The sequence below is a fragment of the Arachis ipaensis genome, chromosome B6 (assembly GCF_059453495.1).
Source record: "Arachis ipaensis isolate K30076 ecotype BB chromosome B6, ASM5945349v1, whole genome shotgun sequence".
In the NCBI taxonomy this organism is placed as follows: domain Eukaryota; kingdom Viridiplantae; phylum Streptophyta; class Magnoliopsida; order Fabales; family Fabaceae; genus Arachis; species Arachis ipaensis.
In genome coordinates this window covers 105513444-105536159 of record NC_142441.1, presented here as the reverse complement: position 1 = coordinate 105536159, position 22716 = coordinate 105513444, and the positions used below count along the sequence as shown (strand labels likewise).

The 22716-nt window shown below is 32.0% G+C and overlaps 1 protein-coding gene across 1 annotated transcript; it reads right to left on the bottom strand.

Annotated features, from left to right (window-relative positions):
* Positions 1-19049: 19049 nt before the first annotated feature.
* Positions 19050-20300, bottom strand: LOC107647076 (transcription repressor OFP13-like). Its single transcript, XM_088489544.1, has one exon. The coding sequence runs from the start codon at positions 20233-20235 to the stop codon at positions 19315-19317; it is 921 nt and encodes a 306-aa protein (XP_088345670.1). The 5' UTR covers positions 20236-20300; the 3' UTR covers positions 19050-19314.
* Positions 20301-22716: the final 2416 nt, after the last annotated feature.

Here is a 22716-nt window from a genome sequence, read left to right as displayed (position 1 = left end):
TCATAATATGTGGCAATTATAGCATAAATTCTCATGAAATTGCATTAATTCATCTATGGTTGATTAAATCAAAGGAAACATGGAAATCTACCCAATTGGCTTGCTTATGGCTCAAGAAAGTGCATAATTCAATTGAAAACAAAAGAAAAAGGCTAGTGAAACTAGGCTAAGATGACTTGTCATCACAACACCAAACTTAAAGCTTGCTTGTCCCCAATCAAGAAAGGAATTATGCTCAAAGGTTCTTTCAATCAGAATGGATTTGAAAAATTACATGTACTATCCTGTGAGTGAAGTGATCAAGTGACAGTGGGGTGAACTCTAAATCATGTGCTCATGCAAGGGCCTCAGTGCTTACTAGTCCCTACATCTTGGAAGTCTTAGGTCTTAGGATTTTCATCCAAATGGTATCATGGAGGTCTCTTTATATGTAATCACCTTGAAGCAGCTTATGGTTTCTTTGCTTTGGCCTTGACTCTAAGTGTCATGTCTCAAAGTGGCTCTTTAGATAAGCTTTCAATCAATACTCCTAAACCAGTTGGTTTTAAGGTATTAGGTGTTAAGGCACCCCTAAGGATTTACTTGCTCAAGCCTCTTTCTTTGACACAATTCGACCACAAGCATTTACTAGGATAACAACTCTTTGAGTTTTTGTTTCTTCTTTCTTTTCTGCCTAGTAATTGATGCTCAGAGCCTTGGGCCATGTTCTTTTTGTTTTTGTATTTTCTTTATTTTCTTTTGTTTTGTTTGCTACTTCTTGGATCAATAAATTTTTGAGAATCTCCACAATACTTCTTTGAACTTCATGTCCCGCCCATGAGCTCCCATGCAAGTTTTCATAAGCATGCAAACTCAATACATTATCATACAACTAGAACCGCCACTTCTCCTAATCTTTTGCTTGCCTCAAAATTGTTTAATTCCTCAATCCTTCTTTTCAAAGAACTTTCATGTGATGCATTTTTGAAGTATTGAGTGCAAACAAGTTTTGGAGATAGTGTTGTGAATGATCAAGCATCTTGCTTATTGAATTGCAGAAAAACTATATTAGACAGAAGGACAGATAGGGGTATAATATAACTTTCAATCACAGCAATATCTGATAATGAATAATACAACCTTTTGGAGTCTACTTGCTGTCCTCTTCCTCATCATCATTGCTGGTCTTCACATTCCTCTTTCATCTCTTTGATTGATGATGCTAAATCTTCCCAAAAGTTTGTATGGTACTCTGCAGTGATATTTGAAAGTTGCTTGTTCCCCAAGCACTTAGAAACAATGGTTAGCATGCATGATTTATTTGTGGGCCTTTGTACTTACTTTGGTGTGGGAACACCAAACTTATTACCTTTCCAATGGTCCTTGTGCATCAGATTAACCATGTGTAAAACTCTTTTTCTTTTTCAAAAGTGACAAAACTGGAAACTTAGGAAACGGCAGCATAGTTAACCAGTTTATCTAAATGCTTGAAGCTAGCATTATGCAGAAAGTGAGAATGTGTTTTATGATGGGATTTTGGTGGAACACCAAACTTAGAATCCTTCATTCTTCTTTATATTGTTTTGGTGTGCAACACCAAACTTAGCTTCTTGCAATATAGATAAAACTAATTAACCTTTTTATTAAAATAGCTATGAAAAGAAAACTACCTCAGGTTGGGTTGCCTCCCAACAAGCGCTCTTTTATTGTCATTAGCTTGACATCCTTCATCCTCTGATCATGGAAGTTGAGGCTTCTGTTGCCTTTGGTTTCCTCCTAAGTGAAGTTTTGCTTTGTGATGTTCATCCTGGATGATTGATTCTTTTCCTTCAGCCCTCTTCTCACCCATTTCTGCGAGGTACGTGGCCAGTTGTGCCATTTGCCTCTCAAGTTTTCTGATTGAGGCTTCTTGCTCTCTACTTGTTGCTTCCTGATCTTGTCTTGCCATGTCTTGAATTTTCATGAAATTCTCCATCATTACCTCTAGACTAGAGATTCTTTGAGAGCCTAGATTTGGTTGTGGCTGTATAAAATGAGATGGTTGTTGAAAGTTGTTTCGGAAAAATTGTGAGGTGTGATGAGGTTGGAATGGTGGGTGTTGTGGTGGTGCGTAATAGTTGTTGTTGGTATGGTGACATTTTTGTAGGTTTGGGAAATTGGGGTTGTTGTAGTTGAAGTCCCTTTGTTCCTGACGTTGAGATTCCATCATTCTTAGATAAGAATGTGGCTTCCATGGTGGAAATTGTGCATTCACTGTGGCAGAATGTAGAAAATCAATTTGTCTAGCTATTGACTCCAATTGTTGCTGAGTTTGCTGGTATAGCTGTTTGTTTTTATTCATGATTTCCCTCACTCCTTTACGATTCATTACTTCCTTTTCTGAAATTGCATTCTGTGGTGTCTCAAATGAGTGTTGGTTATTGGCTCTTTTGTCATTGAACTCTGCAGTTCCTTGGCTGGTTGCTGTTGCGTTGAGTATGCCATCTGAAAAGTAATCCACCGCTCTTCTTGTTTCTGGGGTTAATCCTTCATAGAACGCTTGGAAACCCGCTTTGTCGCTTGCTTTCTTGTATCTTTCCCATGCTTTGAACAATGGTTCTTCTTTCTCAGAAACTCCTTCTTCAATGATATCCTCCCCTCTGGCTTTTCTTCTTTCCTGCGACATATAAATCAACAAACGGAACACACAGTGGTACTCTTGAAAATTGAGTGTAGTCAATTGGGACAAAACTTCAAACAGTTAGTGGGTTAGTCCAAAAATAAAAGAAAAATGCTAGATCTAGATCACCACCTCACTTAATCATTGTCAATCTAATCAATCCCCGGCAACGGCGCCAAAAACTTGATGTGCGGAAAACGATCCGACACAAAACTTACCGGCAAGTGCACCGGTCGCATCAAGTAATAATAACTCACGGGAGTGAGGTCGATCCCACAGGGATTAAAGGATTGATCAATTTTAGTTTAGTGGTTGATTTAGTCAAGCGAATCAAGATTTGGTTGAGAGATTTGTGATTTGCAGAATTTAAATTGCATGGAAAGTAAAGGGAATGGGCAATTTGCATGAAATTAAAGAGAACTGAAATTCAAAGTGCTGAATCTTAAAGAGCAAGAAATTAAATGGCCGAAACTTAGAACGCAAGAAATGTAAATTGCAGAATCTTAAAGTGCAAGAAATGTAAATGGCTTGAATTGTAAAGGGAATTGGGAATTGGATTTGCAGAAATTAAACAAGAAAGAGTTAAATTCAACACACAGAAGAGTAGAAGATGCCTTGGTTTGAATCGGATCTAAAACAGAAATATAAAAGAGCTTGAAAAGCAGTAAACAGAGAAATTGAGAATGGGAATCCAGATCTCAGGACTCAAGAGACTAGATAACCAAGTCTAGATCTCAATGCCTTCCTAGATCCAACAAGAGCGATTGCAAAGGAAATGTAAATTGCAGAGAAGGTAGAAGAAGAATCAATTAACCGAAACTGAAATTCAATGATGCGGACAATTAAACAAGATCCCAAGGTGAGATTGAAACAGAATTTCTTCAATTCTCCACCCAAGATCCGAAGCAAGAAAAGTAAAGAGTATTCAAGCAAGAACAAGGAAGAAGAGAGATTAATTCTCCTCCCCAAATTCTCTTGAATTAAAACAACAATGCCAAAATGTAAAAGTGAGCTCTCTACAAACTACCAAATCAAAACCGAAAAGAAAGCTCCCCAAAAACTTAAATCTTAAGATATTTATACACTTTCTTCAAATGGTCTTCAAGCCTTGAATTGAGCCTTTGCTCTTGATGGAATTGGGTTGATAGAGGCCTTGGTTGATTGCTCTTGGAGTTGGAGAGAGAACCGAAGTGAACCGGGTTGGGAATTATAAAAGCTTGAGTAAAAGTTTCAGTAAAAGTTTGAGGCAAACTTTTACTCAAACTTTTTACATCAGCAACCCCATTCTTGCTGCTACCAACGTTTGAGCTAAAGTTTGGGGTCAAACTTTTGCTCAAACGTTGGCCCCCTTATGCACACTCATGGCGCCAACGTTTGCCAAAAAGTTTGAGGCAAACGTTGGCGCAAACTTTTTGTCTCCAGGGTGTGTTGCTGATGGCGCCAACGTTTGCCAAAAAGTTTGAGGCAAACGTTGGCGCAAACTTTTTCTCTCCAGGGTGTTGATTTGTGATGCCAACGTTTGCCAAAAAGTTTGAGGCAAACGTTGGCTCAAGCTTTTTGTTCCCTGGTGTGTTTTCACTTATCCGAAAGTTTGAACTAAAGTTTGAGGCAAACTTTTGCTCAAACTTTTTGTTCTCTCTTGCTCCTAGCCATTCCCTCTTGCTTCAACCTTTCTCCAAGCTTTCTTCACCTATCATCAATCAACCAAACAAATCAAAGCTCTGCTCAAAATCATGAGTTTGTCATTCTTTCATAATATGTGGCAATTATAGCATAAATCCTCATGAAATTGCATTAATTCATCTATGGTTGATTAAATCAAAGGAAACATGGAAATCTACCCAATTGGCTTGCTTATGGCTCAAGAAAGTGCATAATTCAATTGAAAACAAAAGAAAAAGGCTAGTGAAACTAGGCTAAGATGACTTGTCATCAACCTGCGCATACGCGTCAATGTTCGCATGTGACCCACTTAAAGTGAATCTACTGGGGGCGAATTCTGGGCTTCCCAGGCCCAAATCCAACTCACTTCTGATGCTATTTACTCCAAGGAATGAAGAGGAATCAACACACTACTTCATATTTTAGTTTTAGTCTAGTTTTTGGAGGGAAAGTTAGTTTTAGAGAGAGAAGCTCTCACTTCTCTCTAGAATTAGGATTAGGTTAGATCTAGATTAGAATCTCTTAGATCTAGGTTAATTTCTTGATTTGATTTACTTTTTCTTTTGTAATTCTTCTTCTTCTACTTCTCCTCTCTCTAGTTTAGCATTTAATTCATGTAATTCTCTACTCTTATGGTTATGCAATTTTGTTCTTCCATTTTTCTTTTATGCAATTTATGATTCCTCCATTGTTGAAATGCTTTGTTGTTGCTTAATTCATTTTACTTTCCTTTTATACCTTCCAAGTGTTTGATGAAATGTTTGGTTGGATTTTAGTATAGATTTTGTTTCTCTTGGCTTTGGTAGAGTAATTAGTGACTCTTGAGCTATCTAATCCCTTTGTTGATTAATAATTAGAAGTTTCTAGTTGATTTGAATGCCTCTAAAGCTAGACTTTCCTTAGGAGTTGATTAGGACTTGAGGAATCAAATTGATTTATCCACTTGACTTTCCTCCATGGTTAGAGATTAACTAAGTGGGAGCAATGGACATTTGTAGTCACAATTGAGGAGGATAACTAGGATAGGACTTCTAGTTCTCATGCCTTGTCAAGAGCTTTGTTAGTTGTTAGTTTATTTCCTTTGCCATTTACATTTCTTGTTTCTTATCCCAAAAACCCCAAAATACCTCATAACCAATAACAAAAACACTTTATCGCAATTCCTAGGGAGAATGACTCGAGGTTTGAATACTTCGGTTATTATTTTTAGGGGTTTGTTACTTGTGACAACCAAATTTTTGTATGAAAAGATTACTGTTGGTTTAGAAACTATACTTGCAATGAGATTTTATTTGTGAAATTCTAAACCACCGAAAATCCATTCATCAGAGGCAAACAAAAAAACCCTAGCCCCACATCCGCGTAACGCAGCCACCGCCCACCGCAACCACTGTAGCCCCCACAGCCCTGCAGCACCGCGTCAACCTCATAGCAACTTAGGTTTTGGATCTGTGTTCGTCGGCGTCGTCTGGTCATCGGAAGTAGGATTGAAGATTCCTCTTCCTCGCCGTTGTCGCACTCTCTCTTCTTCTCGCCGTCGCCGCCGAGTTCTCCCTTCTCCTCGCTGTCAGCACCGAGATCTCTCTTCTCCTCACTGTCACCATCGAGGTCTCTCTTCTACTCGCCGTTGCCGTCGAGCTCTCCCTTTGTCACTGTCAAGCTCGCACTCTGTCTCTTTGTCCCTTTCTCTGGTTAGCTTAAACACTGCTTCTTGAGTTTGGTTTTTCTTGTTTTGATAATCTATTGTTAACCCTACTGAATTACTGATTGAGATTGATATTGAGTTGCTGATATTTTGTTCATTTTTGAGTATTCTGAGTTGCTGAGATTGCCATAATAATATTATTGAGTGTTTTTCTGATGTCTCTCTGTCCCTTCCTCTGGTCATCTATTCAGCATTGCGCAATTTTTGTTGAATTTGATTTTGAATTTTTGCTTGTTTTGTTCTCTTGATTTGTTGTTGATAATATTGTTTGAGCTGCTAAGTTAAGGTACCGATCATGAATCTATTCAGATTTTGTGAATTTTGTTAATTTTTATATGCTATTGTGAACATGTTTTTAAGTTGTATACTTTCTTGGGTTAAAGATTTAATTTTTCAAGGGGCATTTATTTTGATTTAGACTGAAACTAGAAAAACTATAAAAAAAAAAAAGGTTTCAAATAGTACATGCATGAGAAAAACAAAACAAACAAACTGAAAATTAAGAACTTACCTAGTTGAGAAAAACAAAACAAACAAACTGAAAACACGCAAACTATAAAACAATGTTACTTACCTGGTTGAAGATCCATATAATTGGCTATCGGTGTGAAAATTAAGAACTTCAACAAACTGCAAAAACAAAAACCGAGTTTCGTCGTGAGAAATCAACCCAATTAAATGTGAAACATTTCAAAGTAGCATATAAAAAAATATTTACAGAGAAACCCAAAAAGAGGAGAACCAGATAGGTGAGTGGTGCTTCATGTTTTTAATTTGTGCTGAACATGTGTAAACTGAGTGTGTTGCTTATCAGTGAACTTTATTTAATTGAATAAGCAGGTTTATATACCTTTGAGAATCACAGATTTTTATAACTGATTATTTCAACAAAAATTTGAAATTAAACCAATATTCTCTATTTTTTTTGTTAACCTAACAGTTTAAATCCATTTAAATTATGCAGTTGGTTCAGTTTACTTTTTTAAAGAAGCAATAGTTAACTTGTTTAAGTTAATCCCTTAAATTCATAACATATTTGGGGCGACAATAATGGAACAAGGATACATTGCATAATACAAATTTGAAATTGATTTGAAAATACAAAAACATTTGAATTTGAAATTATTAACGTTAAATCAATTGGTCAAATATTGTTGTGATTTTCTCCTATTTCTAAGCATTTTCTGTTTTCTCTAAACACCCCAACATTTCTATAACTCTCATACTCTCACATAAGTTGCACGTCATTCTCATCAGGTGACAGATTTCTCCATTTCAAACCACTTATGTGAGTTCTGTTCCATTTCTCTTCGAGAGTTTTTTCCATTGCTGATTAAATATAACTAATAAATTTCCAAAGTTAAGGTACTTTTTTAATCTTCTTTTGTTTACCTTGTTTTAGTTTTCTTTTACATATCATTCAGCAGTAAGTAATGCATAATATCCAAATTACTTTAATTTAGCTCTATGAACCTCTCATGTTACATTTTTGAATTGTTAAACTTTTTTTTAAAGATAAAAAATTCATTTTTTTAATCCTTAACACACTATTAATCTCGTTCATTGCTTTTTGGGTATATTATTACTTGTATTAATCTCATATTAATTCGACTTTCCATAGGCTACGAAGGACAATTTCATTGATTTCTGTTCCTATGTAAATATATCTGCGGGTTTTTTTCTTTTTAATAGATTTATTGTGTTTAGGTCATTTGTTTGTTTTAATTATGTAAAGGGGACCGAATTTGATAATTTAGTTTACTTGACTCTGCTCTCTCGCATTATAACTAAGTTCTGATGACTTTTGTGTGTTCTATTGATCTTTATCTTTATACATTGTTTATGTTTACACAGTGCACCCATGTTTTATCCACTACTGTCCCTGATTTTCTTTTTGTTTAGTTATAAAAGTGACTCTCCCCATCATAGAAAGCAAATTAGCAAACAATAATTAACAGGAAAAAAATAATATAAGATAAAATAAAAGAAAATAAAAAAAAAACACTAACGGTCCCATCAGGCCACAGGTCACCATTCCTTATAAGAATCTCCTATGCATTAGGCACTTCTAGCTTACAAAGGGAAAATGAACTAAACAGCTTCACCACCAAAGCTTTCCACCATCACGAAAAAGTAAATTAAGTAACATTTAAAATAAAATGTAGTTTTATTTTTATTCATGGATTACATAACAGTTTCACTTTTTATACTCTTTAATATTTACTTAAATTTATTCGTTAGATGATATTTAGCAAAAAATTTTACATTGCATTATGCAATTAAATCTGGAAACATATGAAAAGTAAAATTATATGGAGTGGAAAAATTTACTTTGAGAAGACTTGAATTACCTGCTGTTAAAACGATTTTGGAGAATGAATAACTAATAAATTAGCCTACAAGTTGATTTTTCTTTGTTGTATCCTTACGTCATTAGTAAATCCTTTATTCACCTTTCGAAGACCTTTAAATTCTTTTCAAGCTCTTTTCTTCTTTTCTTTACAATTAATTTATTTTTCTTTTATATATCATTCAGCGGTAAGTAATGTATACTACCCAAATTACTCTAGCTTAGCTCTATGTACCCATCGTGTTACATGTCTGAATTGTTACATATTTTTTAAGATAAAAAATTATTTTCATTAAATCATTAACTTGTATTAATCTTCATTCACTGCTTTTTTGGTTTATTATAACATGTTTAGGGGAAAAAATAATGCTCTGGAATAACGGAAAAAAGAAAATGATTAAAAATAATTTTAATCCCCTTCTTTTACTATGATTTGCAATTAGTTTTAGTGCATTGTTGTTGTAAAGAGCTTGATGTTGTCAACAGGCCGTAAACAATTTTCGGATCAAACATCTGGTCTCCTATTAATACGATCTTCCATTTGCGATGAGGGGCAAAAAATTGATTTCTGTTCATATGTGTGCATGTCTGATCATTTTTTTATTCCTAACTAGTTTACTTTATTTTCCATCATTTATTTATTTTAATTGTTTAAAGGGACTCATATTTGATTCTTTGGGTTACTTGATTCAGCTCACTCGCAGAACAACTATTTTTCCATGTCTATTGTGTGTTCTATTTATCTTTATCGTTGTACAATCTTTAAGTTTAAACAATGCACCCCTTATTTATGACTTGAAATTGGGAAAGATCTGACACCAATTTTTTTCAAAATAGAATATTTGAGCTTCCTGAATTCTGTGTCTGATTTTCTTCTTCTTCGGTTATAAAAGTGACTTATCCCCGTCATAGCAAGCCTATTAGCAAACAGTATTTAACTCGAAAAAAATTAATATAAGATAAAATAACATATAAAATAGTTAAAATAACATATAATATTCAAAAACACAAATAAGTAAATAATCTAAAAGCTAAGTAAGTAAGTAGACAAATTATGAGGAGGAGCTTGGGACTGTGTTGCATCTGCGTGTTTTAAAAGCAGTTAGTGAAGCAGCTAGTTCAAGGGGATGGGACAATCATATATTCATATTCATCAAATTAAGCCTTTCATTAAAAACATGTGTTAAGTAGATTTCTTATGTAATTTTCCTTCTTTTCTTTCATTATTTTAGACTAATCATTATGTTTTTGTGCGTATTTTCCTTTCTCCTCTTCCAGAATTATGATAACTGATAAGTGTAACCCCCATTATTTGTTTATTTTGGTTCGGATATTCTATTGAACCTCGTGCTACAACTTTAGATTAAAAAGGGAAGCACTGCAAATTTCATGTGCGTCACGTGTGCTTGGATTGATTTCTAAACAAAAGTTTTTATGTATCTTCTTTCTTGAAAATAAATAAAGGATCTAAACATCATTTTGGATACCAAAAAACAAAAAAAAAATGCCTGGTTTGGGAATCTAACAGAGTTTCACTTATTCTCCCTCAGCCGCCGCTGGTCTTCCCTTTCTCTTGCCGGCCATCGATTGTTTTTCTTCCCTACGCCGTCCTTTCACTGGTTCGTATTCTTCCTTTTTTTGTTCCTGTCTTTATTTATTCATACTTTTCCTTTTTTGCCATCCCCGTTTCTCTGCTTTTATTTGCTTTTGTTCCTTGGCTTCTTTATTTATTTTTTTCTTTGGTTGCATATGTTAATTGTGGGTTAATTTCATTAGTTGTTGCTGCTTCTATGTTATGGCTTATGAGTTATGAAATTCTTGATATGGTATGTTAACTCTTGTTGATGTTATGTTATCAGCTAATTGAGTTGGTATGGTTGCTACTGATACTGTGAAAATGATGTTATTACTGTGAGTATGACCTTGGTTGATGGTTTTGGATTTTTTGTGCATTCTTGATGTATTTTTTTCTCCCTTTTTTTATCGCCAAAAATAAGCAAAGTAAGTAGAGAGTAGGGAAGAGTATCAGCGCAAGATTCATTTCCTACATTCAGTATAGGGAACCCACCTCAATATAACAACTCATCTATCTATTTATTATAATATTACAAAATACTACTATTATTTGTTTATTTATTCCAATAATGAATTTTCAATGTAGGATATTAGTAGCAGTTTGTCAAGTTTGATTCTTGCCTTTTGATAATAAATAATCTTTCACTTATTCAAGTGTTTTTACTTACCAGGTTAAGAATTAATTTGAAATACATCTGCTATTATGACACATTCAAATTTATTTGTACACCAGTCATTAATCCTATTAAATAATAAGACTTGAACTAATATTAAAACTAATTAATGTTTTTTTATGTTAAACAAATTTAGTTAGACTTAATTGATTAAAAACTTAAATTATTTAAAAAAATAAATTCTAACATTCTATTTATCATGATGGATCATGTAATGTGCCTTATAGTGTTACATATAGATTTTATAATTTTGTATTCCCTAATTTTGGGGTATAGTTTGTATTCTCTATTTGCTTTATGGGTCTTTTTACGTTGTGCTTGTCATTTGTCTTGTAATATTATTTTTTGTCAGGATTTGTAAGGATGCCTAGAAAACCACATACAACATTATACGAAAATCCCCGAAAGATGCCGGAACTAATGTCGGAACTGAAGAGACAACGGTTAGTGTTTGTTGTTAACATTTCTTGACGTAACCTTATGTGAAAATTAGTTATCCTTCATTGCATCATTGAACCATGTTGTTAATTTTTCTCCTGGTAAAATGATTAGTTTATGAATTAAATTAATTCTCAATATTAATTCTTTCTCTAGAATATAATTCTAAATGCTTTCATATTGCTCTAAGGTTGGATCCATGACTAGAGAAGGATTGCGGAATTGACGGCTAAGCTAGAAGAAGAGCATGTGAAGAGACAGTTGATACATAAGGTCTTGGGATATCTAATCTAACAGCAATAAGGAGGCAATTTGCCAGCTGAGGTTGCTGCAGAGCTGGCTTTTTTGGGCGGTACACCGGACTCGTCATGCGCAAGGCCATCTTCATCTGCCAATCACGACCCGAAACAAAAATTTTGAATTTCAATCAATATTCTTAGATACTTTTGCATTTAAGTTGGTTTAGTGCTTTATGCTTATTTTAGTTCAACTTAAGCATTCTTACTTTATTTTGGATGATGTTATGAAAATTTCATTATATATGTTATGTTTGCATATATTTAATTTAGTTTGTTATGTTAATTGAGCTGTTTTACTTGGTTGCAATTTCTTTAAATTAATTGAAAAGAAAAAATTAAGATTAATAAACATACTTTTTCAAAAAGGCAAAATAATAGAAAATCTAAATTTTAATGAGAAATTTGAATTTAAAAACGCAAAATGGTAATATTGTCTAATTTCGTGATATTTAGCGGCGGTTATCAACCGCCGCAAATTGAAAAAAATTTACCATCCACATACTGCGGCGGGTAATAACCGCCGCAAAACCCAAGTTTCATTTCGCGGCAGTTATTCCAGCGGTTGAAGAAAACTGCCGCCATCCATTTTCCCGCGCCCCATCTTCCGGCGTTTCATTAAACCGCCGCGATATGTTTTGCGGCGGTTGAAAACAACGGCTCCAGCAACCGCCGCTATCTACCAGATTTGTTGTAGTGATTTGCAAATCGGATCGGATCGGATATCGAATATATCCGCAGAAATATAAAAATATTTTTAAAAGTTTATTTTTATCAAAAAAATAACAATAAAATCTTTTTTCCTATTCTTTTAAATATGTTTACTCTTAAAATAATATTAAATATACTTTTTTTAAGCGATAAAATTAAAATAATATAACATATATGATAATTATTAGTTGAAATAAAATATAAAAAGAATTTTTATTTATTTATTTATTAATTTTTGTGGATCTACGGATACCTACATAAAATTCGCAATCTGATTCTATTAGTGTGCAGATCCGATCCAATAGTTTTACAGATCGAATTTATATCCGTAATTTTTCGAATCAGATTCGAATAGATACCGCAAATATGTGGATCGGATCCGATCCATAAACACTCCTAAATATATAAGTGTTATGTCAGCATCAAAACTTTCTATTTATATTACTATAAAAATAAAGATATATTATTTAAGAATCTTTGGAGACACTTTCACTTAGGCTGCGTTTGTTTATTGTCTTTCAAATACATGGACACAGACACAAATACACAAAGAGACATATACACAAAGATACACAAATTTTTTATTGTGTTTGGTGATATTGGACAAGACACACCAGTATAAACTAAATATTAATTTTATCCCTATATTATCACCAATAAAATAAGGACAAGAGTAAATTACTAAAGATAAAAGAGTAAATATTTGTGTCTCATTAACGTGTCTCCGTGTCTCATCTTTTTTTAAGGATACCAAATACATGTATTTTATGTATGTTGGTATGTCACCATATCCTTCAAAAATCCATATCTCAGCAAACAAACAATGAATATGTACCACTGTATCTATGTATTAGTGTCTGTGTCCCATCAAACAAACGCATCATTAGTTATAAGCACTTAGATGTTTTACTCATCTTAACTAAACATTTTCTTTGGAAACATACAACAATAATGAAGCCTAGAGTTGGAACTTGGAAGTAACTGATGGACGTTAAATTTGGATAATATTTATAAATTTATTTTATTTTCAGTTGGATTATATTAGTTTTTTATTTTATTTTTTTTTATTTAATACCCATGAATATACACACCTCTCGCTCATAGTTAAACGAAGATCCACGATAGATATGGGACAAAAATGAAAAAAATTTTAGTTGAAAAAAGTTAACTCCGAAAATTTTTTATTATTTAATTAGTTTGTTACGTGTAGAATGGATAGTAGCTAGTATGTGATGATAATTAATTCATAGAGTAAATTTTGTTTGGAAATTAAGAGTCTTGGTATGCATATAGCATAGGTCACAATCTGCACGACTTGAAATATCACTTTCTTTAATCTTTATCTAGCAAATATATAACCTCTTTTCTTTTCTTTTTTATCACGAGAAAGATGGATAGATAGATCACTTTCATTCATGATTTTCAGATTCTTAAAAGATGCTAATCTGGGCATTACCTGCTTGTTACGCTCCAGTTCACATTTTCATGCAAAAGTTGCATTGTCCCTCGTCTCAACTCTTAACTTTCTATCATGAAACTTCAGAGGCTATCATGAAAAAAACCAAAAGGTAGAATTGCATAAGCGCATACAAGCAAGTAATATAATCATGGCCAATTCTATGATACCTATAAGTTGGTATTTAAATTTTATCTAATTTATTTTTTATAATAAATTTTAATTTTTTAAAATTATTTATTTTTATATCTTTTAAATTAAATATTAACTTTTAGTTTTTTTTAATAAATAGACACTATATTTTAAACATCATAACATTATTCACTTATAATCATATAAAATATAGGTGATTGTTATAGTACTTAAAAATCTTAAAAGTGATTTTTAACTTGTTAAAAATTAAGAATTCATATTTAATTTATAAAATATAAAAATAAATAATTTTTAAATATTTAAAATTTGTTATAAAAAATAAACTAAATAAAAATAATTCATAGACACTATAGAATAATTGATTTCAAATATATGTGTACGTGTTTTGTTGATATGGTAATACTTTATTTAAAATTTTAATTTTAGATAAACTTTTTATATAGGATATTTGTTTAGTATTATCTCTTGATATATTATTTTTCAATGTATTACTTTATTTAATAAACCCACATTCATTTCAAAATGAAAGGAGATTTTTTTTTTTTTTACCTGAAGAATATTGACAATGTACGTAAGACGTAGAAGTACATCAAGGATATGCTTGAATTGAGTCTTTTTATTATTTTAATTTTAAGTTCAACTAAAAAAATTACTTTTTTAACCAACAGGGGTCAATTTATTTAATTTTAAATTTTAATTAAATTTTAAATTCTATACCCTCAAAAAAATTAATTTTATAATAAAAAATTAGCTAATACTAATTAATTATAAATTGATTTCTTATATTGATTCTTTTATTTTTAATGTTCTTATTTTCAAAATCTTATTAAAAAAGTGCAAATAAACAACTGAATTTTATTATTAATACTATTTTTCTTTTATAAAATACTAAAAACATAAAAATATGGAAAATAAAAACGTAATTCAAACGACTCTAAATTAATTGTAGTGAGAATTAATAACTTCTAATCTGAGATGTGAAATTCAAATTTGAAATGCTCAAGTATGCTTAAATAATGTTAAAAAACAATCACTGACTTTCCAGGCATACACTTCTGATATTCTCATTTCCCCTGACAAACATAGGCATTATCTCATTTTTTTTCTTATGAAATTATTTTACTACTAGGAAACATAATATAGATCATGAAATTTTGTATTTGCATGGGTTATTTTCGATTTCTATTTTGGCATATTAGTGTATTTGAATGAATGAGTAACCAGTAGCCAGTGCAGCAATGAATGAGGACTGATGCGCAATTTCCAAACAGAAATAAAAGGGTCCAATCTAGGAAGGTGAATTGGGCTCAGAGGGTGCATTTAATGCAAGAACACAACAAGTTAAACAAGTTGTGTTTGGTCACAGTTCTCGTAGTTAATTAATTAGTGAATTTATTTATCGGAAAATGAGGGTCTCATTGTTGGGTCATTATCACACTAAATACTAGTGAACTAGTTAGCATTAATTAATGGCCTTAAAGTTTGCATCCCGGATTGCTTTCCCCTAAGTTGTAAGACAAGTAAAAACCTGCGGTGTGTCTGTTTATTTGTCGAAAACCGGAAAAATAAATAAACTTTAAATAAGTTTTTTATAAAATACCCCTTCCTTTTTTATTTTGGTCAAACAAATTTGTTTTATTAGTTTGTGTTCAATTCATCATGTAACCATTCTTTCAAAAATGGTATTACCATATTAAGTATAAACACAGTTAAAAAGAGAAATGTTAGGGAGCAGTAATTTTAGTATTTTATAATCATCAATTGATCATCAATAATATTTTTAATGGTGTGAGATTACATCTAATAATAAAAAATTACTTATTTTTATTTTGATGATTAAATATTAGACTAAAAAATACAAAATTACTGGCCCTTAGATTTTTCCTTAAGAGAATATAGGAGTATTCACATATGCAAATCCCATATCGATATATCATGAAGGTGATGTATGATTTTTGGCACTTCCTACGAGCTAGCTAGCTAGTGCTAATTTTCATGAGAGCAATAATTAATTGGTTTAAGAAGATTATCTATTATACTCACCTACAGTGTCTGGTTTTTAGTTCATAACATACGCCAAAGATAGACAAGAAATATCAAAGTGTGTGCCGACTCCGATCCATGGAAATTGAAATTAGTATTTAATTTGTTCATGTTTAGAAGCTTCGGTGCCAGAGAGGAATCATCAGGCAGGAATCTATGCTTAAAAGGCTCCTTATTTTGATCTTTGTAAAATATGTTGTATATTCAATTATATATTCATTAAATAAGAATACAACTTGACATATACATATATAGACATACATAAGGGATTACAATAGAGAGTTTGGAGCTTCATAGCAATAATATTATTATTAGTTATCACTTCTTACTACACTTATTAGTGCTAGCTAGGTTTGACTTTAAGATTTGGTCCCAGCTCTAGTATAAATATATGGATTTCTTTGTCCCAATAGGTGAATGATGGAAGATGAGAGAAATTTATTGGGAATCCCAATTAATAATAACCAGAAAACAGTAAAATAGGTTGCATTTATATTTTATAAAATTCTTAGATTTTATTAACTATATATCTCAATGCATAAGTTAGGTTTACACATATGGATCTGCTCATCTACATTAAATACATGCATATATAATTCATTTCTAAAGAGTCGTATGTATATTTGATTTGAAATGACCTTCTCCGGAAATTAACAACGGTATATATGGTTCTTTTATCATTTCTTCATTCATGGCGAGTGATGCAATTAGTGTATGTATTTAATTGTAATATCTATGAGGTCCAACAAACTTTTAAATGAATTACAACTATTCATTAAAACTCAGTAGTAACGTCTTTGTCATTATTTGTAGAGCTGACAAGAAAATTTAAATCAGGAACTACAAATCAATTATTTTCCCACCCTTCAAACACATGCATTGACACCCAAAAAAAAAAAGAAGTGATATATATATCTATGAATCTGAATAAATGGTAGTGGTGTAGACTATAGAGGATGGAGAGGGACTCATAGTGACAGGGGATTTGGCAAAATATCATTTCATTGTTTCTATTAATTCCTTAGGGACCATAGATTGAGTGAGTGCATGACATTCTCTTCAACATGTCTCCTCTCTTGTTTTTTCCAACAACCACTAGTTTGCTTCAAAGTGATGAATGACAATGATTTTAACTTCCAATATGCTATGCTATTATTATGACCTACGAGGTGCGTGGTAATAATATTAGGGACAACCACATCCTAAGCATTTTTTATATTAATTATAACATATATGCTACATACTACGGAAAATGTTATAAATTTCAAGTTACACATACATCTTAAATTCGAAACAGTAGTTGTGATTTTGGCTATTATATTGCAAAGTGTGACAGATTTAATTTTTGTACTCTTCCTAAATCTCTTAGCCACTAATGTTGGTTTCTCCAGGACATGAAGTATATTCCAAAATTTACACCATAGCCACATAAGACAACGTTTTTCAACTCAAGCATATGTTATGTACTAGATAGATAAATATATTTTAGTACATATGTATATATAAGTGAAATTCACACACACAATCATTTTGGTATTTTTTTTCTTTTCTTTTTTTCTTAAAACAAAATCCTTCTTATTATTATCCCTATGGTCCAAGACAATGAAATTTAATTTCACTGTTTGTTTTTTTAGTGTAACTAAATATCCTTTAAATTTTATTTTTTATTCAACCTTTAGAAAAAAAAAACAAATAATTTTTTTTTATTTTTTGAACAGTTAATACGTAAAAGTGATTTTTCAGATTAATTAAATAATAATAAATTTTTAAAAAAAAATTAACTAAAAGTTGAATTTTAAAGAATAAGTAGTAATTTTGTTTTTTTTAAGAAAAAACCTAAGATAATTCTGGTTGCTGCAGTTGCACAGGATATGAGTTAAGCAGGACCACGCCAAAATTCTGCCATGGATTTGTATACATCATTTGATAATGACTTTCCAATTTAAAACTAACGGCTCTGATCTCCTTCTACATTTCACTTCTGATCAATACAAGTGCAGAGTATCAAACGGTGGACCTTCCACAAGAAGTGCTGCTACACTGGATTATTATTAACTAGTTCTTTATTAATCTGTATGTAAATATTAATTAATTAAGACATTACATTAATTAATAACACAAGAAAATCTTTTAGAAAATTCAACCCTATTTTTTATTTATCATAAATAATTTATATCCAAGATAATATTAATAATGGTGATCACTTCTATGAAGTTATTTTTATGTGAAAAATGACAAGTAAAAAGAATAATATTACATCACTAGTAAATATTATTATTTTTTATCATCACTTAACTAGCAATAATTTATATTTATATTTACATTCATTTTATACACAAAAATATATAATTTTTACACATATATTTATCAAAGTTATATATATATAAATTAATATAATTTGTATTCATATTTTTTAAAATTTATACATACGAATTAATAAAATTTATTTATTAAAAATAATTTAGTATTTGCTAGTTAAATAATGATTAAAATTACTAAAAATTGTTAATTTTAAAAATTTTTCAAATAAAAATAATAAAATAATTTAATATATTTAACTAAATTATTATATAATAATTTTTATGTATTATTTTCATCAGATATTGCGTAAAGATAATTTTATGTGAGTAGCCACCTTACTCAATAGGTAAAATGTTAAGTTTTTCTTCTTGTCTCTGCTTAGCATATTAATTTTTCCAAATTCAAACATGTACGGAACAAGAGAGTAAAAGCCTAAAAGGTATGGCTATAGCAACAAGTTACTCGCATGAAACTCTGAATGTCATAAATATCACAATGCCGTTGAAGCAAAGCACTAACCTAACTAGCTAACTCCCTTGTATTTCTAGCTACCACGTTTATGAATTAATTTCTACAAATAACCTAATGTTTGCTAAGCAAAACTATTTTCAAATTCAGAAACAAATAGTGACACTGTCTGCGTAATGAAATTTAATTAATGCAATTAATTGGTTGAGAATTTTGGTGTCATTTAACCATATATATAAATTAGATTTGATAAGAGATAATATTTTTACATAAATGGCAATGAACGAAGCATAATAAAGATTAAGACAAAAATAGGATTTTCCACCCCTATGTATGTCTTTCATGCAGGAATATATATAATTAAAGTGGAATGATAAGAAATAATATTATAGTATAGCAACTAATTTCCTAATTTCAATATTGTATTTCTTATATGTTGGGTATTGACTGCAATAAGCTTAGTTTTTAAAACATTCTCATAATTAAATTGGGAAAAATAGAAAGTGATAATACTCCCAAGTTCCCCTCCATGAAGGCCAGCGCACATATATTGGATAAGAAATTAGCTCGCCATGAAAATCATGAAAAAGAAATTGTTACTTATACTAATAAATTACAATTCTAGAAGCCACATATCGTGTTAGGAGTAGCAGATACAATCTACTATGAGTCAGATCAGTCCATCCGAATAATAAAATTCGGATATATTCCAAAAAAGAGATACATAATAATAGAATTTTTGGAGCCTAAAAAGTACACAACAATAATACAATTCTTTTCGATAGATATATCTGTCTAATAAGTTTAACCATTGATGATGAATAGTTTTACGATAAACAAAAACTTAGACTTTTGAGGAAGATGATGATGAAGAAGAAGCAACATCTTCATATTTGATCTCCTCCTTATCATGCTCCAACAACGAAGACGAAGAAGCAGGAGGAGTATCATTATCAACACCATCATCAACCTCTTGTGGTTCTTGTTCAGCCTCCAAGCAAGAAACACAAGAGGAAGAGAGTGAAGAACTATAAAAGGACAAAGGAGAAGAAGGAGAATAGGAAGAAGAAGAAGAAGGAGAATCAGAAGATGAGGATGTTGAAGTAGTAGTAGTAGTAGTAGAAGAAGAAGAAGAAGATGAAGCAAGTGTAAGAGAGACTAATAAATCAACGAAAGCACCAACTATATATCCATGATTGCTCTTCCCATTAACCTTCAAGTACCAACCAAGAAGCGCCTCAAGACCTTCCCAATCTTTCACTCCATGAGCCTCCACCATTTCTTCCATGGACTTTCTGAAATCCACGTAAGGATCTCGTGACTCCATGGACAACGCCACGCTGTCCTTGAACAACGGCAACGACCACGATGCTCCCGCCGTTCCCGTTGCGGTTACTGATTTTGCTTCTATGATGGAACTGCCGTCGTCCGGATCGAAGAACAGGCGGTCGGAGCGGTGGCGCAAGCCGCGAATGACGGTCTCGAGAGATGAGTCGTCTTTTGTTGACGGTGTGTAGTCGTCGTCGGAAGTGGTTGAGAAGCTGGTGGAGTCCGGAGACACGGTGAAAAAGGAGTCTTCGGAGGTGTTGAGAAGTAGCGTGTCCATGGCGGTGACGGTGGCGTCGAAGTAGGTCTTGAAGATTTCTTTGGTGGCTCTGAAAGAGTGGGTTTTTGGTTGGTGACATGAAGGCCAAGCCCAAGAAGAAGAAGAAGAAGAAGCAGAAGTGTTCTTGAGAAGAGAGGGGAGCTTCATTTTTTTGCCCATCTTTTTTTTTTTTTCTATATTTTTTCCGTTTTAAGATAAATGTAGTTAACGAAAATTTGGAGATTTGATGTGCGGAAGGAGGGTTTTAAAGGAGTGGTACAGGTAGGGACAACAATTGGAAAGCTGATGCATCATGCATTGCTTTGCTGGGGTCACCTCCCTATCACAAATTTATATATTCAGAAATGAAAGTTGCATTATTTTTTCTATATATTTTTATTTTTTATTTTTTTATTTTGTTAATATTATTTATTTTTTATCATTCACTTTTAAAAATTATAGGTGTACCATTAAAAAAAAAATACAAAAATAATAAAAATAACATTACGCTTGTATTTTAAATTTTTATAATGGAATAATTTTTTAAATCAGTCTCTAATAAACTTTTGGCCGATACTCATATAAAATAGCTCTAAAACACTTTTTATAAAAATGCTATAAGTGTTACAATATGATTGGATATATTTATTAAACCGGTTTAATAACTTAAATTTTAAAAAATTAGAAAAAATTAATTTATTGTAATAGAATCTGTAAAGTGTAAACCCATTTTTTATGATCCACACTGAGTCACTCCTCCACTGCCATGAAAACCTATACCCAACCCTAAGACAGCCACCTTCCTCCCTCTTCTTCTTGGTTGAACGCCGGCATCGCTATCGCTGGCCTTATTGGTGTCGGCATCATTACTCTGTTCTCACTTATCCTCATGCGTTGTTGTTGCTACTCCTTTCTTTTTCTGCGCCGCCAACGAAATCTCTCCAAGGTGCCTCTCTACTTCGCTTATTCGCCGTTTGTGCTTGCATCCTCTCTTTCATCTGCCTCTCTGCCCATCCTTTTGCTATGGCAGCTTCTCTTGTTTTGGTAAACTCGCTTCTCTATTCTGTATAGAGGAGTGCTATGGGGTAAGCAATTTTTGTAATTTGTAGCCATCAATTAGCCATTAATAGTATTTTTAATGGAGTGAGATTATATCTAATGGTGTGAAATTACTCACTTTTTATTTGCTGGTTAAGTACTGACCAAATTTTAATAAAAGTGCTGACCCCCTAGACTTTCTCTTCTGTATAATTTTAGTTTTTATTTGACTTGTAGCTGGATTTAATTTGATGTGGTATATGCAGTTGATGGTTTGTTTGGAGTCTTTCTCAACTTATATTTATTATTGTTCTTGTACAATGCAACTGTAAGCTACACCTCTCAACATTTTTTATTTGATTTGTCTACCACTTTACCATGAATTTGTATTTTTTTTTAGTTTGCACAGTAAAGTTAAGGTTTCTTTAGTTAATTTTTTGTTATTGTTGAAAATCATTACTCAAATAAATTTATTACTGATTATCATCACTAAACCTTGAATTTGTTGCTGTTTGCCTGCTGTTTACTGAAAACGATGGCGCTGAGGAGTGAGAACAACGCGGGTGTACCATGGCGCCGACAGAGAGAACGACGCACAGAAGGGGGAGAAGGACGGTGTTGAGAGACTGAGCAGTGATTACGACGCGGAGAAAAAGACTAAGAACGATGGTGGTTGCTGGGCTGGACGACGACGACAGAGGTTAGTGAGGAGTAGAGGTGGTGATTTTGTTACAAGAGAAGGAGAGGGGATGACGGTAGTGGATGGCAATGAGAAGAGAGATAGAGAGAATATGAGGATTTTCAAAATTAATAAATATATAACGAGGACATTATAGTAATTTTATATTAAAAAACAATTCACTTGGTCTAATATGATTAATTGGTTTAAATGAAAAAAACAATTTATAATAAAAAAAACCCATTAAAAATGAACTGAATTTGACTGATACTACATGTCAAATATTAATTGGTGGAGCTTTTATGTCTTTAAAAAAAGACGTTTCTTCCATATTTATAGTAGTGGCGCCCTAAACTTTTTAAAAGGAAACACTTTAATATTCAAAAAAATTTAATATACAATACAATTTGATTCTCAACATTTATCTTCATTAGACAACATAGTCTTTAGCCAGATTTCTCCATTATTACTCGTTAGTCACCAACATAATTATTGATATAACATGTTAACTTGTACACATAGTCGTTAAGTGTCTACGTATAGCAAAATGAATAGATTAATCTATGTAGCTATTTTAAAAACGAGATGGACAAATTAGTTCTTGTAACTGTTTCAAAAAAGAGATGGACATAGTCCCTATAACTATTTCAAAAACGACGTTATATATTCTTCTCCTCTGTAACTCTCTCTTAAAACAAAACTAACTTCACTCAACTTCGTGATGCTGTTTTAAGTTAATGTGATGGAGAATGACAGAGGAATCTCTTTAGAGGCAAATAATGCTTTTAAGTTTAACAATAATATTGACATGGTTTCTTCTACTTCAATCTCAATATTCTCCATTTGTTAGTCTTCAATCATAATTCTTCACTTCTAGATCTTCGCACTATACATTTTCGAGTTCTCTATTTCAATTTCGGCACCACACTTTTTCTAACACTGGC